Genomic DNA, 15,110 nt, shown 5'->3' with positions numbered 1-15,110 from the left:
ACCCAGACATTTTTCCCCCATAATATCTTCTTTTATATTCCACAGAAAAAAAAAGAAAGTAATACAAGTTTGGAACGACATGAGGGTAAATAAATGATGACATAATTTTCAGTTTTTTGGGTGCACTAACCCTTTAAGTGTTACCAAATAATATTTAAATTTAAATATAAAAATGCAAAAAGATTTTTCTGAGGGTTAGAGGACAGACAATATCATAAACTATCATTGAGACCAATGGAAAATCCGCATCACGATAGGAAAGCAAATGTGTGTGAATAATCAGCGTAGCTTTAGCACCTCTTTGTTCTGTCGCTACATCTCAAATGCTACTACGACACTCCTGTTGCCAGGGGCAACCACCTGCTCCGGCGCTCTGGATCGGCCCACACTATCACATCTGATCACATCTGCTCGGTCACACCTGTCGCACCTGTCCGGCTAGGAGATTCCGGGCAGGGTGATGAAACGCCAGAGGCTGCGAATATTTTTATTCATGTTTATCGGAGTAAATAAATCCTGTCCAACATCTCACTGCATTTCCCTCCACCATTATCTGTCTAATTTGTTCTTCATGTCATTCCACCCCTCCCTTTCTCTTTTTTCCACACACAGCTCTGTTATTAGCTGATGGTAAGTTTGAGTTTTGTATGTGTGTGTGTGTGTGTGTGTGTGTGAGAGTGTGAGGCAAGATGAGGCCATCTGCAGTAATTGTGGTTTCGTCTGCCTCACTCTGTGGATATACACACACGTGTGTCTCCAGGTTTGTGTGTGTTGTAACACGTGCACGAGAAGATAAGCTTTGGGTTGCAGGGGGTTTTGAAAGTTCATCTCAACTTTCAGGCTTTTTTGTGGTGTGCGTGTTGATGTTGTGCTGTTGTCCTTCTGAATCACTCAATTTAACAGCACAACTCACACTTGTTTCGGTCAAAGTTTGGCTGTTAATCTGTTGCGTGTGTTTGCATGTGTAGTCTTTCTAATAAGAGAAACTATAGTGACAGTCGGCCTCATTCATAAAACAAAAGCAGAACCAATTTCTGTATAAATTGTTCGTAAAAGCGGTGTTACGTAAGTAGTCACATTCGATTTAGTGCGACAAGTTATGTAAGAATGACTTTATGAACGTTTTACACAAATTCGCTGTGCTTGTGTTTCCTGAATGAGCCCGTTGACTCTAAATACGCACATGAATTTAGTGCAGTTTAAATGTGCAATGAATATTCAGGAGTATTAATGAATAGTCTATGAATACTCAAAAGCTTATTACGGAGTGCATGTGATTTATTTTTTCTGCACACTCTTACTGAAATGATGTGAAAGTCTGTGTGTGTGTTGATGTACTAATATGACACAATCCAACACAAAAGTTTCTCTCTGTCTCTTGATATCTTGTAGATATTCCAGACAGGAAGTTATCATCAGAGGAAGAGGAAGCGAGAAGAATAGCAGAGATGGGGAAGCCTGTATTGGGCGAGCATGCAAAAATAGAGATCATCATTGAGGAGTCGTATGAGTTTAAGGTACACACCAGCAGTCTTTTACACAATGGAAGAATCTTTATTATTTATATTCTTATAATACATGTGTTTTGTGGTTGTTGTGTGTTTTTGCTGTAGAGTACAGTAGATAAGCTGATTAAGAAGACTAACCTGGCTCTGGTCGTGGGCACAAATTCCTGGAGAGAACAATTCATGGAGGCCATAACTGTCAGTGCAGGTGATTATCAACACTAAAACAAAACAATCTGCATCTGTCTTCCACCATATACACCAAACAGGCATAACATTATGACCACTGACAGGTGAAGTGAATAACACTGATTATATGTTAGTGGGTGGGGTATATTAGGAAGCAGGAAAGCAGGAAAAATGGGCAAGCGTAGGGATTTGTGTGATTTTCAGCCAAATTGTGATGGCTAGATGACTGGGTCAGAGCATCTCCAAAACTGCAGCTCTTGTGGGGTGTTCCTGGTCTGCAATGGTCAGTATCTATTAAAAGTGGTCCAAGGAAGTAACAGTGGTGAACCGGCAACAGGGTCATGCAAGGTCACATTGCTCAAGAAGTTAATGCTGGTTCTGATAGAAAGGTGTCAGAATGCACAGTGACAGTTGGGTACCCATGCTGACCCCTGTCCATCGCCGAAAGCACCAACAGTGAGCATCAGAACTGGACCATGGAGCAATGGAAGAAGGTGGCCTGGTCTGATGAATCACACAGTCATTTTATTTCATGTTGAAAACGTCACGGAATCACGGAAGTATGAAGTGAATGAAGGAAAGTCCATTAGCCACTCTGAAGATCAAGGTATTTGTGTGCATTACGACCCGCAGGGACACTATGTGAGATCCACCAATCAGAGAGATTCTTGAATCTCATTAGATTTTTTTGATTGGTTAAAGTTAATGGAGAATATAGTGGGTGCTTAGTACGGAAGAGGATTAGGGCCAAGCAATAATAAAAAAAATAAAACCATCTCGAGATTAAAGTTGTTAAATTTCAAGAAAAAACTCGTTAAATTTCGAGAAAAAAGTCGAGATAAAATGTTGAGAATAAACTCATTAAAATACGAGAAAAAAACTCGTTAAATTTCGAGAAAAAAGTCGAGATAAAATGTTGAGAATAAAGTCATTAAAATACGAGAAAAAAAAACTCGTTAAATTTCGAGAAAAAAGTCGAGATAAAATGTTGAGAATAAAGTCATTAAATTCCGAGAAAAAAGTCGAGATAAAATGTTGAGAATAAAGTCATTAAATTACGAGAAAAAAGTCGTTAAATTTATTCTCGTAATTTAACGACTTTTTTCTCGTAATTTAATGAGTTTATTCTCGTAATTTAATGACTTTATTCTCGTAATTTAATGACTTTATTCTCGTAATGACTTTATTCTCAACATTTTATCTCGACTTTTTTCTCGAAATTTAACGAGTTTGTTCTCATAATTTAACGACTTTTTTCTCAATTTAACAAGTTTTTTCTCGTAATTTAATGACTTTATTCTCAACATTTTATCTCGACTTTTTTCTTGTAATTTAACAAGTTTTTTTCTCGGAATTTAACTAGTTTATTCTCAACATTTTATTTCGACTTTTTTCTCGAAATGTAACGAGTTTTTTCTCGGAATTTAACAACTTTAATCTCGAGATGGTTTTATTTTTTATTATTGCTTGGCCCTAATCCTCTTCCGTAGCTTAGCCACGAGGATCGGTGCCTATGTATACATACAATTGTTGGGGGTCAGTAAGATTTTTTTAAAGAAATTAGTACTTTAATTTTCAACTTTTATAATCATAAGAAATGTTTCTTGAGCATCAAATCAGCATATTAAAATGATTTCTGAAGGATCATGTGACACTGAAGACTGGAGTAATGATCCTGAAAATTCAGCTTTGCCATCACAGGAATAAATTGCATTTTAAAATATATGAAAATAGAAAACAGTTATTTTAAATAGTAATAATATTACACAATATTACAGTTTTTGTGCGTGAACTCGCCGTCTGAGAAAAAAGAGAGAGAGAAAGCGCTGCCGGTAACGGTGTATGGATGCTGCAGAAAAGCGACATTGAACTGTTTAACATATTTTAATAGAGAAATATGTTTAGAAAAAAATACATTTTGACAGCATTGTTAAGAAACCTCAAACCTGAACAATTCTGGGCTTTTGGAAAATTATTCAGGGCTCCAGCCCCCTTAGCCCACCCCTAGCGCCGCCCCTGATTATCAATTTTCATCCGGGGGGTCATGTCCCCGGACCCCCCAGAGGAGGTACACCCAACATAGTTTTACAAATTCCTATGGGAAATAAAAAAACACATTTTTGTCATCACAGTAGTGAAGACGATCTGAAAGATATGTACTAAAAGCAACAAAACTCTAATTTTGTGTGGGTTTTCAAAATTTTTACATCTCAGTTATTATATAAACATAATCATGCTGCATATTGCACACACTCAGAATTTTTTTTATCTCTTTTGTGACATATTACCCAGCCCACATGAAAACTGTGCCCTCAGTACTCCTACACGGTTCTTGTTTATTTACTAAACATTTTAGCTAATTTAATAATGATTTCAGCTACCAATAAAAGTGTCGCATTATCAGCTCTGTTTGATATGTTTTACCATGTTTAGATTAATCCCCACAGATTTCCTCCAAAATTAGTCTTTTATGACCCTGTGTTGAAATAAAATCACTGCTGTCACAGTATACAGCCTTGTGACTATCAAACATTCTGTGTTACCAAGGCAACAGGAGCCTTAAATCACCATGATGTCAAAGAGATAGCTTTGGTCAGGTATGGAAGTTGTGTAATGTCGGTGACTTAACAATACTAACATTTTTCATTTTCTTATTTTTTCCTACCTCCATTCTGCTTTCCTTTCTTTTTCTTTCTTTCTTTTTGTCGTTCTGTCTTTATCTCAGGAGATGAGGATGAGGATGAGGGGGGAGAAGAACGTCTGCCATCTTGTTTTGACTATGTCATGCACTTCCTGACTGTGTTCTGGAAGGTTCTGTTTGCCTGCGTCCCGCCCACGGAATACTGGAACGGGTGGGCGTGTTTCATTGTTTCCATAGTGATCATCGGTCTTTTGACTGCTGTGATTGGTGACCTGGCCAGTCACTTTGGCTGCACCATTGGCCTGAAGGACTCAGTCACCGCTGTGGTGTTTGTAGCCCTGGGAACATCCGTCCCTGGTGAGTTTGTGTTTGCTTTTAATTGCCCACATGATACATTGTTATAAATACAGTTTTAAAAGGGTCTATCATAGACACTACCTTTTGAGAAGTGTGAGTTCAGTAAAATAGTTATTTTTTAAAGCTGCAGTCTGTAACTTATTTTGGTTAAAAATGATCCAAAATCAATTTTTGAGCAAGTACATAACCAGCCAGTGTTCAAAACTATCTCCTTACCTTAGCCCAATTCACAACGGTAAGCTTGTAATAATAATGTTTTATAATAAAATCGGTACTGGTGGGTTTTTGCGGGAAATTCGAGCATGCAGCAGTTCGTCTTTGCATCATTACGTCACGTCTGTTTACATAAAGAAGGAGTCCCAGCTAGTAGGCTATATGGCATGTGAGGTGGATCATTTATAGCCTTTTCTCACAGCAGCTGCAATAATTAAACTTATCATTTTGATGGCGGATTGTATTGTATGATAAATTAACGTTAGAGATTAGACTGTACAGAAACTGAAATCTACAGGTAACCCTAATACACACTAAATTCACATAGTTACGCAATGCTTATGGTGTTAAAGGGATAGTTCACCAAAAAATGAAAATTACCCCATGATTTACTCACCCTCAAGCCATCCTAGGTGTATATGACATTCTTCTTTCAGATAATCAGAGTTATATTAAATAATGTCCAGGCTAATCCATGCTTTATAATGGGAGTGGATGATTTGGGTAAAGTTGGTTTTATATTCGCACATTTGGACTTCTGATAAATTAAGACTTTCCAATAAATGTGCAATAAATTAATATTTGCGAATTTTAAGCAGCGACATGATATTGACAACCAACGATTTTCAACTTACAACATTTTTCACACTCGATCAAAATAGGTAAGTATTGTTTTAATGGCATATTTACTTGTGAATGTCCACTGAATGTCCAATGTAGTGTGATTAACAAGGCTATTGAATACGGATGTCCGAATGTGCGAATATAAAACACCAACTTTACCCAAGTGAGTGTATGGTGCCCCAAATTCTAAAGACAGAATAAATGCATTATAATTTTCTCATCCATTATAAAAGAAGTCCACACGGCTCTGGGGGGTTAATAAAGGCCTTCTGAAGTGAAGCAATGCGTTTGTGTAAGAAAAATATCCATATTTCAAACTTTATAAACGGTAATCTCTAGCTTCTGCTAACTGTCATACGCGCGTTCACGAGAGAGTGGCGTCCCAGCTGATGACGTAGGACGCATGCACAGCGTGAGCTCCGGTGACGAACACGGAAGCACAGAGAAGAGAGCAAAACAAAACACCGGTCACGAATTAAAAGTACAAAACTAGGATTTGTTAAGAAAAATGTTGGAAGATTTCGATATAAGCCAAGAGAAGACTTTGTTATTTGCCCAGCCATATTTGTTTGAACCGGAGTATACCGACCAGGAAATCCGGGAGATGGAGGAAGCTGCAAAACAAACTGAAAAACTGTTAGCCGAGGCATGTTTATATTGTCGGAGTAAATGCCAATCACTAGCGAAAACCACGTTAGCCAAACCCCGTAAGTCACATCACCAAAAACAGCAGGCAAAGGGGGAGACAACACACCCAGATAGCAAGCGGTAAACAAACCGCGCAACTGATAGAGAGAGCGGTAACTCGCCCATCTGATGAGCCGAAAGTGGTGGAAGACGCAACAGGGTAGTGAGCTCGCAGCAGCCCGATGGCAAAACTTGCAGGCAGTAAAAATTGCATTCAACAATCAAGTCCAAAGCACCAACAGTTAGAACTGGAGTAATCTGAAAAGCACAGTAATCCGATGGTGATATAGAAATACAAATAAAGCAGCAATCCATAATCAGTAATCAGTCACGCACAGCATCTCCCTTTGATGTCGGCGCACGTAATCTCAAGACTTTAGCTTTTTTGAAGCAACCCGGATATTCACAAGAAATCAGCATTTTAACACTAATAAAATGTAGAGTATATCTCAAATAATTCACTTCTTCACGTGGATTTCCTTTGCTGTACACAACTTGGTTTTCGGGAGACTAGCATATTCTCACCGGAGCTCTAGCTGCACGTGTCTTACGTCACAACCTGGAACGCCACTCTCTCATAAACGCGCGTATGACAGCTAGTGGAAGTTCGAGATTACAGTTTATAAAGGTTTAAATATGGATATTTTTCTTACACAAATGCATCGCTTCGCTTCAGAAGGCCTTTATTAACCCCCCGGAGCCGTGTGGACTTCTTTTATAATGGATGAGTGCATTTTTTCTGTCTTTGGAATTTGGGGCACCATCCACTCCCATTATAAAGCATGGATTAGCCTGGACATTATTTAATATAAGAATGTCATATACACCTAGGATGGCTGGAGGGTGATTAAATCATGGAGTAATTTTCATTTTTGGGTGAACTAACCCTTTAACATTAACAATTTGAGAACAAAGAATAATAATAATAATTTGCACGGTTTTAAGTGATTTGAGCTAAGTGATCGTTAGATTTAATCACCATTGGCAGCGTGATTTATTGTAATACTTTTTTTCTCAGTTGGTCAGAAAAAAAGTGGCAGACATGTTACTTACTTGTTCAGATGATTTTTTCCCCCTGTGAAAATTCTTATTTTGGTCATCTGTGATTCCGAAATACAGTATCCACACTAGGGGTGTCCTCGACTACGGATTTACATAGTCGAATCCGATTCGAATCAGATTGCCTATATTCGACTGATAGTCGAATCATATATGTTGGGGTTGGGGTTGGGGGGGGTGATTTGAGCTTGAAAAACAGCAGTCCACTAGAGAGTGCGCACGGACTTTGAAAGGGTCGCGCGCTGAACTGTGCACGAGATGGAGCGGGACACGGAAAATGAAGGCCTATAGTCTACCCGCGGCTTAAGTCAACTTCAGCGCGGCTTAAGTCAACTTTTATTTTCTTTCACACACAGCACAGAGAAACATCTTTCTAATAAACCGACCAAACTGCCTGTCAAGTGATAGACGAAACTGACAATGATTTTATCTTTTTTAAACAAATGAAAGGCAATGTGGATAAAGTGCAGGGGAACATATTCAAAACACAAGTCAGAAATAGTTAAATTAGATAACCCAGAGTGATCAATAAATAAATTAAAATGAAATAAATTATTAAAATAATGAAAGTAAAGCTAGAATTGTCAACTTGTTTTTTTAACTGCAGAGACAATAAACTGGAGTGGCAGTCTTTTTAGCTAAACATTCACAGCATCCAAAAATCAAAGTACATCCGTCTAAAATAGTTTGAAATCATTTGTAGCTACCCTACCTGACTGAGAGACAAAAATCCAGTCTTTCACGCCATCTGCCTGTGTCCGTTTGAGTCTTTTCAAATAGCGCGCTATAGTCAGCTCGTTGGCCGGCAGAAGCGCGCCGCAGTGTTGTCGTTGTTGAGTTCTAGGTCGTGAGCTGTTGGCACAACTTGCATCATACGTTTTTTTGATCATCTTTTACCATTTCAAAGTGCATTCAATTGTACACTTTATTCCAGACACACTTGAAGATTTAATCCCTGCCGCAAAGATGCTCCTCTGCCGGTCACGGATGATGGAAGTGAAACTTAAATCGGTCACAGGGGTGGTTGGATTTATTCACGCACATTAAAAATATTTATTAAAAGCATCTTTCTTTTCACAATTTTATTTATAGTATTAACATAATAGGCTGTATATTAACCTATTGGGAGAGAACCGGTATGTCTATGTAAAATCAATCAGATATTGAGCGCTCCCATATCTCTTCTCATAACACCTCTGCGACGATTTGACTGCGAGATTGGTAGTCGAATCAGGCTCCTCCTATCGAAGATTCGAATCGTCGACTATTCAGGGTCACCCCTAATCCACACCGATGCGGTGACTGACAGCAAAAATTTGATTCATCTGCGCTGAGGAGCCGTGCCAATGCACAACCCACGTAAAGATGATAATTCCACAAATAACTGCAATTGCAGGTTTCAAACAGAGATGGTGACAAAGAAAACTTACAGACTGCAGCTTTAATTAACACTTTTATTCAGCTAGGGCTCAAAAATGTGAAAGTAAAGACATTTATAATGTTACAAAAGAGGTAATCAAAGAAGCCTGAAACAAAAATATTAAGCAGCAAAACTGTTTTCAATATTAATAATAGTAAGAAATGTTTCTTGAGCACAAAATCATCTTATTAGAATGATTTCTAAAGGATCATGTCAGGGTTATTATAGTCAAATAAAACTTAAACTGAAACTAAAACCATAAAAAAAAAACATTTTTGTTGCTTGAAATAAAATAAATGTAAACTAAAATAAAACTAAATATATGAAACTTTATTTCAGCTTGTTGCCAAGGCAACATTTCTCATATTAATTTAATTTAACATACTAAAATAACTCAAACTGAAATAAAAATGAATAAAAAAAACTATCAATAAAACATTAACTGATTCAAAATAATAATAAAAACTATATAACAGTATTTATCTATCCCAGTGATATTAAAATATAAAAATAGAAAACAATTATTTTAAATTGTAGCAATTTCACAATATTACTGTTTTTATTGTATTCTTCATCAACTAAACGCAACCTTGGTGAGCAAAAGAGACTTCTTTAAAAAACATTAAAAAATCTTACCATCCCCAAACTTTTGAACTGAGTGTATATTGTTATTATTTCATGGTTTTTCCTGAGGTCCACTTTTTGTGCCAAAATCAGACTGATTTGCTTTTAAATTACCAGTTTCTCTCTCTGACCCTTGCATTTAATGAGGCGAACTGTCTGACGTCAGAAAAGTACATTTGCTGCTTAATTATGTTTTTAAAGTTCAGTTAACTATTTTATTTCATCAAATCAGTACAAATCTGATTCCTCCTGAATTGACTCATTTTAATACATGTTAATCCTAGATTATTATACTATTCTATGAAAGCATCTACTTCAGCATCTCTCTTTTCTCCTCAGATACCTTTGCCAGTAAAGTGTCAGCGGTGCAGGACAGTTACGCAGACGCGTCTATCGGTAACGTGACCGGTAGCAACGCCGTGAACGTTTTCCTGGGAATCGGTTTGGCGTGGTCAGTGGCCGCCATCTACTGGCACATGCAGGGTCGTGCGTTCGAGGTGCCAGCAGGTTCCCTGGCATTTTCTGTCACTCTCTTCACCATCTTTGCCTTCCTGGCGGTGGGCGTCCTGCTGTACCGGCGCAGGCCTCACATCGGTGGAGAGCTGGGCGGCCCGCGCAGACAGCGCATCTTCACGACACTCTTTTTCTTCAGTCTCTGGTTTCTCTACATCCTTTTCTCCAGTCTTGAGGCTTACTGTCATATACAAGGCTTCTGAAGAGAAAAGATAGGGGTGGGGTGGGGGTCGGAGACGAGGAGAGATAGATGCGAGGAAACTTCTGCTAGGAGGAAATGACAGAGTAAGAGCTAAGGATTGATTCGAAAAGGTCACTAAGGTTTTAAGCAGGCGTGGATTCAAAGAGGACATTCATTCTTCAGATACCTTTGTGCTGAAGATGAAGAGTATGAAGCATCTCTCTTATAAAGGGTGGGACAGTCTTAACCTGGAGTCTGAGCTTTTCACAGTCTATATTTTTCTCAACACCTGCTGAGAACGACTTTTTTCTAATGAAGTATTTTGGGAAAAAAAGACAAAAAAATAACAAAAAGAATTAAAGGATTCAAAGGACTATTTTCAAATCTGCTTCCAGGATTAGAAGTAATATTTCAACAGAAAAATGAAAATATATAACTACATGAAATCTGTTATTGAGTGACATGTGAAGGACCCATAAAGTTTTATTTATTTTTTCCTTGTTTAGTTTGGTAAGAACTCACAGAGCTTACAGATTTTACCGTCAGGCCAAAGTCCAAATATGAGAGACAAATATGAACAATGGCTGAACACTGCATTTTCTCCCTGTATGGATATAATCTGCTTCCATATATTTTCTGTACTTTTGTGTATTTCCTTGCCAAGTGTTGTTTATTTTTTTTTGAGCATTACAGAGGCCTCAGAGGAGAAAAAAAATCGTGTTAAAGAAAGAAAATGAGGCCTTTTTGCATTTGAACCCACTACATTTTCATCAAAACGAATCACTAGTGTATTTTCTGATAACACCGTGAAGGAAAGCGCACTGCATCTGCTATTACAGTTGTTGTTGTTTTTTTATCTGTTTGTATTTTAGTCTCTCAGTGTCGTTGAACAAATATTAAGCACCCCAAAGAGATCTCCCACCCCCACTTCACCCCAGAGAGACCCTCTATATAGAATCACATGACCATTTAAGTGTGCATCTAAACAGTGTCTGAAGTGATATCGGTGGGGAATTCTGAGTGTTTCATTGGGGCCTTTAATGTGGTTCGTAATGTTTACAGGCCTTCGGTCCAGAAGAGGGCGAGAATGGAGAGATACAAACAGCTCTAGACAGACTGTGATTTTGTTTAACCTGGTGAGGAGGGTTTTTTGAGTTCCAGCAAGCCGTAGAGAGATTGTAGGCAGAGCTGCATCAGTTTAAAGAGCGGTCATCAATTCACCTGACGGACTAAAGTGTTTTTCGTGCCTATTTTTGCTGTAGTGAGCTGAAAAAGGAGGATGCGGGTGGGGGTTCTGTATTATCTGGGGGAAGTGATGTCATAAAGAGTTGTTAAGGATGGCCAATAAGAGCCCAGAACCAAAGAACAGAACCTTAGACTGCCACTCAGAAGCTGCAATGGTTCACTGGGCCACAGGGGGGCCACAGCCCTGTTCCTCCTCTGTATGTTCATCGCACAACCCATGCATTTTGTGTGCGTGAGTGTGTGTATGTTGATGTGTGTTTCATATTTTTTTCTAGCCTCATTGCAAATACAGGCCAAATCAGTTGTATCCTGGACACCAGTGTTTGGATTACAGCACCTGCAGCAGACATGTTCCATTTTTATTGTTTACATTCATATACAGCTGTTTATGTGAGAGAGCGCAGTTGAAAATGGGTTTCTTCTCTGAAACTCTCCGTCCAAATTGCAAATGTACTTGCTGGCATTGCTTCAGCCTGCTCTGTGCTTCCTACTTGGTTCATAATCTATGTGCTTTAAAGGAAAAGCAGAAATCACAACAAATCGCACTGAACATTCACCCATGCTCTTTATGACTCATGTAGGCTCATGCTTATGAGTTTTTAGCGTTTAAACTTTTGTTTTTGTACAGAAAGGCAGGAGTGTGTTAGCTACACAATAGACACTTTCTTTATTCACACACACTGACTTTGTGAGCATGTACACTGCCTACATAGACAGCATCATATACATCTAATATATGCAACTAATTATGCAGCCTTCTAAGATGCCTCATTTTGGGCAGATTTTTGACAGAATTGCTTGTGTTTTTCTAGGAGAAACTCTTAAAGTGTTGCAATGAGCACAGTGCAGTGAAAACATCCATCTACAATGGGAAAAAAGTGTTGTTTAAAGTATTTAAAATGTATATTTCTTTCGTTGGGCATGGGTAATTGTTTTACCTGTTATGTACACTACCATTCACCAGTTTGAAGTTAGTAAGATTTTTTTTCTAAAGAAATGAATACTTTTATTCAGCAAGGATGCATTAAATTGATCAAAAGTGACAATAAAGATAATTATAATCAAAGACTAAAAACTATAGATATAGAAAGACTGTTCACTCGTTACTTATGAATGGGAGAAACTGCAACACGCAATATGGCGGAAAGCGTTCCACCTTCTAAGCAAAAGAGCCAATCGCTGATCGTAAAAGTAATTGCGTCACGGAAGCTGCCGTTAGAAATTGGGACTGCGCATGCGCGTTGTCGCGTCTAGCCTGAAAATAAGCCTTTTTAAACACAGTTTGAGCATAAGAAACCACATTTATGAGACAATTCATGTCAGATTTTGTTGCTGTTTTGTATTATGTAATTTAATTTTGAGTTCGTCAAGCAGTTTTTGAGAAGTCAGGATTCCTTCATTCAAGTAGATAGGATTTGGGTTTTGATGCCCGAAATAGCCCAATATGGCCGCCGAGTAAACACTTTCCTTGAAAGGGACTTTGTTATAATGTTACAAAAAATTTCAATTTCAAATAAATGCCGTTTTACATTTGCTATTCATCAAAGAATCCTGATAAAATTGTATTATGGTTTTTACAAAAAAAAAAAAAAGATAAAAGATAATATTAATTAAATGTTTCTTGAGCACCAAATCATCATATTAGAATGATTTCTGAAGGATCATGTGACACTGCAGACTGAAGATCTTTTTGCTTAAACTCAGCCTTGCTATTTATTTTTATGCGATCACATTGCTAGCTTATCAATATGATAACTCCTTTGAATTAACTGTAAGTTGAGTCTTTTGATGTTCCCTGTGTAGGCAGTAGACAGCAAGGCAGCTCACTTGATTTTGGAACACAACCACTCACGCACCTCATAAACTGCTCTGTTTACCAGTATTAGGCATGATAAAGAATATGCTCATGAAGAGAAATATCAGTACATTTACACAGTATTCAGCTTGAACACTCAGTGAGCCTCTTGTTTTCTGCCAGCATGTGTTGTTGAATGTGTCCTGTCTGAGACAGAGGGCAGCTAAACTACAGTAGATCTTCACCATATCTGTGCACATGTGAGCATGTGTATCTTTGAGATGGTTTGTGGTAAAGGTAGCAGTCTCGTAAACCTTATTATCCAGTTCGGCTGAATCAGCCAACGGTCACTCTCAGTGTTGGGCTCGAGTGTTTCAGACTTTGCATTGCTCTTCCTGCCTCTGCCTGGATCAAATCACACACACTTAGACGTATAGTATGCACTCACACATGCACACTTGAGTTAACTTTACACTGCTGGTGATGCCTGTTATGAAAAGGTGCAGGTGGGCCTCCGTGTAGGATGATGGTTGAGCATGAAAGTCAGCTGAAACCACCAGCTTTGAACTTTTCTACTGCCAACTAACACTTCCAGCTGTTTAGATGCAGGTGAACTGGTTTAAACGAGATTTCAGATGATGTCACTTATAACCTTGAAGTCACACAAGTCTTACAAATGTATCAGGGGTCCGACTCTCTCACACACACAAACACACTCCTCTTCAGCCTGGTGATGAAGCAGATGGTGGTTATGTTCTTTTACTGCTGTTTTTTTTTTTTTTCCTTTATTTTTTGTTTTGTTTTTTACTCTTCTCTCACAAAAAAACATGTTTTATTTTCAGGGAATTATGCATGAAATTTACCTTAATTTAATTAATTTATGTCCGCTGAGTTATTTATTTTGAATTCTTTTGGTCAACAGAAAAATAAAAAAGCATTTGAAAAAAATCAGTTGTGATAAATTTGATCTGGTCTTTATCTGTATTTCTGTCAGATTGTGTCACGTAATCACCTACAGTCACAAATTTGAATATCATATTTTTGCTATCTGTAAGGTATCACAATAAAACCAGACTAACATTTATTCAGTTGAGAGTTGGCTTAATAATAAATGTAGATATTAACCGAATGCTTTAGCTGTGTTCATAAGTATTTTTAAAAAAATGTCAGGTGAGGGTTTTAATATTATTCATTTTTATTGATATTGAAACACATTTCTTAATTAGAACATTTGTTTGCCAAAACAGTGATGTGACATCTTTGAACATTAATGTTTACATTTTTGCTGTTTCATAAAATATTTTGAAATAGGCTGTTTAATGGCATAACCTACAGTACTGTGCAAAAGTCTCAGACACGTCTGTATTTTCACCCCCCGAAAAAGGTTGTAAACCAGTTATTTATATCTTTTGCTGTAGTGTGTCAATAGGAAATATCCGTTCACATTTCCAAACATTCATTTTGCCATTAATTGTAATAATCCAGTGCGTTTTTTTCAATGCACAAGGAGTCTGATAACAGCCGGTGCTCCACACAGTGATCTGATCTCACCATCATCAAATCCGTCTGTGATACATGAAGAAACAGATGAAACTGAGACAAACTAAATCCAGGAGAACTGTGGCCGTGTCTCTAAGATGCTTGAAGAAACCGGCATGCAAAGCTGTGAAGAGTTTTAGGCATTTGTGTAAAAATGCTGTAAAGTGAGGATGTTTTTAAAAAATACTGTTATAAATAGATTTTATTGATCAATTAACTTATATTAACTAAACCAAAAAAATATTTTGTGTGACCAACCTTTGCATTTAAAACAGCTCTTGTCCAGGTACACTTGGGCATCATTTTTCAGGTAGCTTTGGAGGCAGGTTTCTTAAAATCTCTTGGAGACACGGCCACAGTTCTTCTGGATTTGGTTTGTCTCAGTTTCATCTTGTTTCTTCATGTAATCACAGACGGATTCGATGATGGTGAGATCAGATCTCCATGTGGAGCACCAGCTCTTGTCAGTCTTACTGTGTATTCAAAAATCTCACTGGATTATTACAATCAATGGCAAA

The 15,110-nt window shown here is 37.8% G+C and overlaps 1 protein-coding gene across 1 annotated transcript in view; it reads left to right on the top strand.

The window, feature by feature from the left end:
* Positions 1-11,565, top strand: part of slc8a3 (solute carrier family 8 member 3) — a 47,005-nt gene extending 35,440 nt beyond the window's left edge. The window contains 5 exon segments of the mRNA XM_048205642.1: positions 613-630; positions 1,393-1,517; positions 1,614-1,713; positions 4,420-4,692; positions 9,659-11,565. Of these exon segments, the coding sequence (XP_048061599.1) occupies positions 613-630; positions 1,393-1,517; positions 1,614-1,713; positions 4,420-4,692; positions 9,659-10,035 (893 nt within the window). The 3' untranslated portion in view covers positions 10,036-11,565.
* Positions 11,566-15,110: the final 3,545 nt, after the last annotated feature.

This window comes from Megalobrama amblycephala, linkage group LG10 (genome assembly GCF_018812025.1).
Source record: "Megalobrama amblycephala isolate DHTTF-2021 linkage group LG10, ASM1881202v1, whole genome shotgun sequence".
Classification (NCBI taxonomy): Eukaryota; Metazoa; Chordata; class Actinopteri; order Cypriniformes; family Xenocyprididae; genus Megalobrama; species Megalobrama amblycephala.
This window is presented reverse-complemented; position numbering and strand designations above follow the sequence as displayed.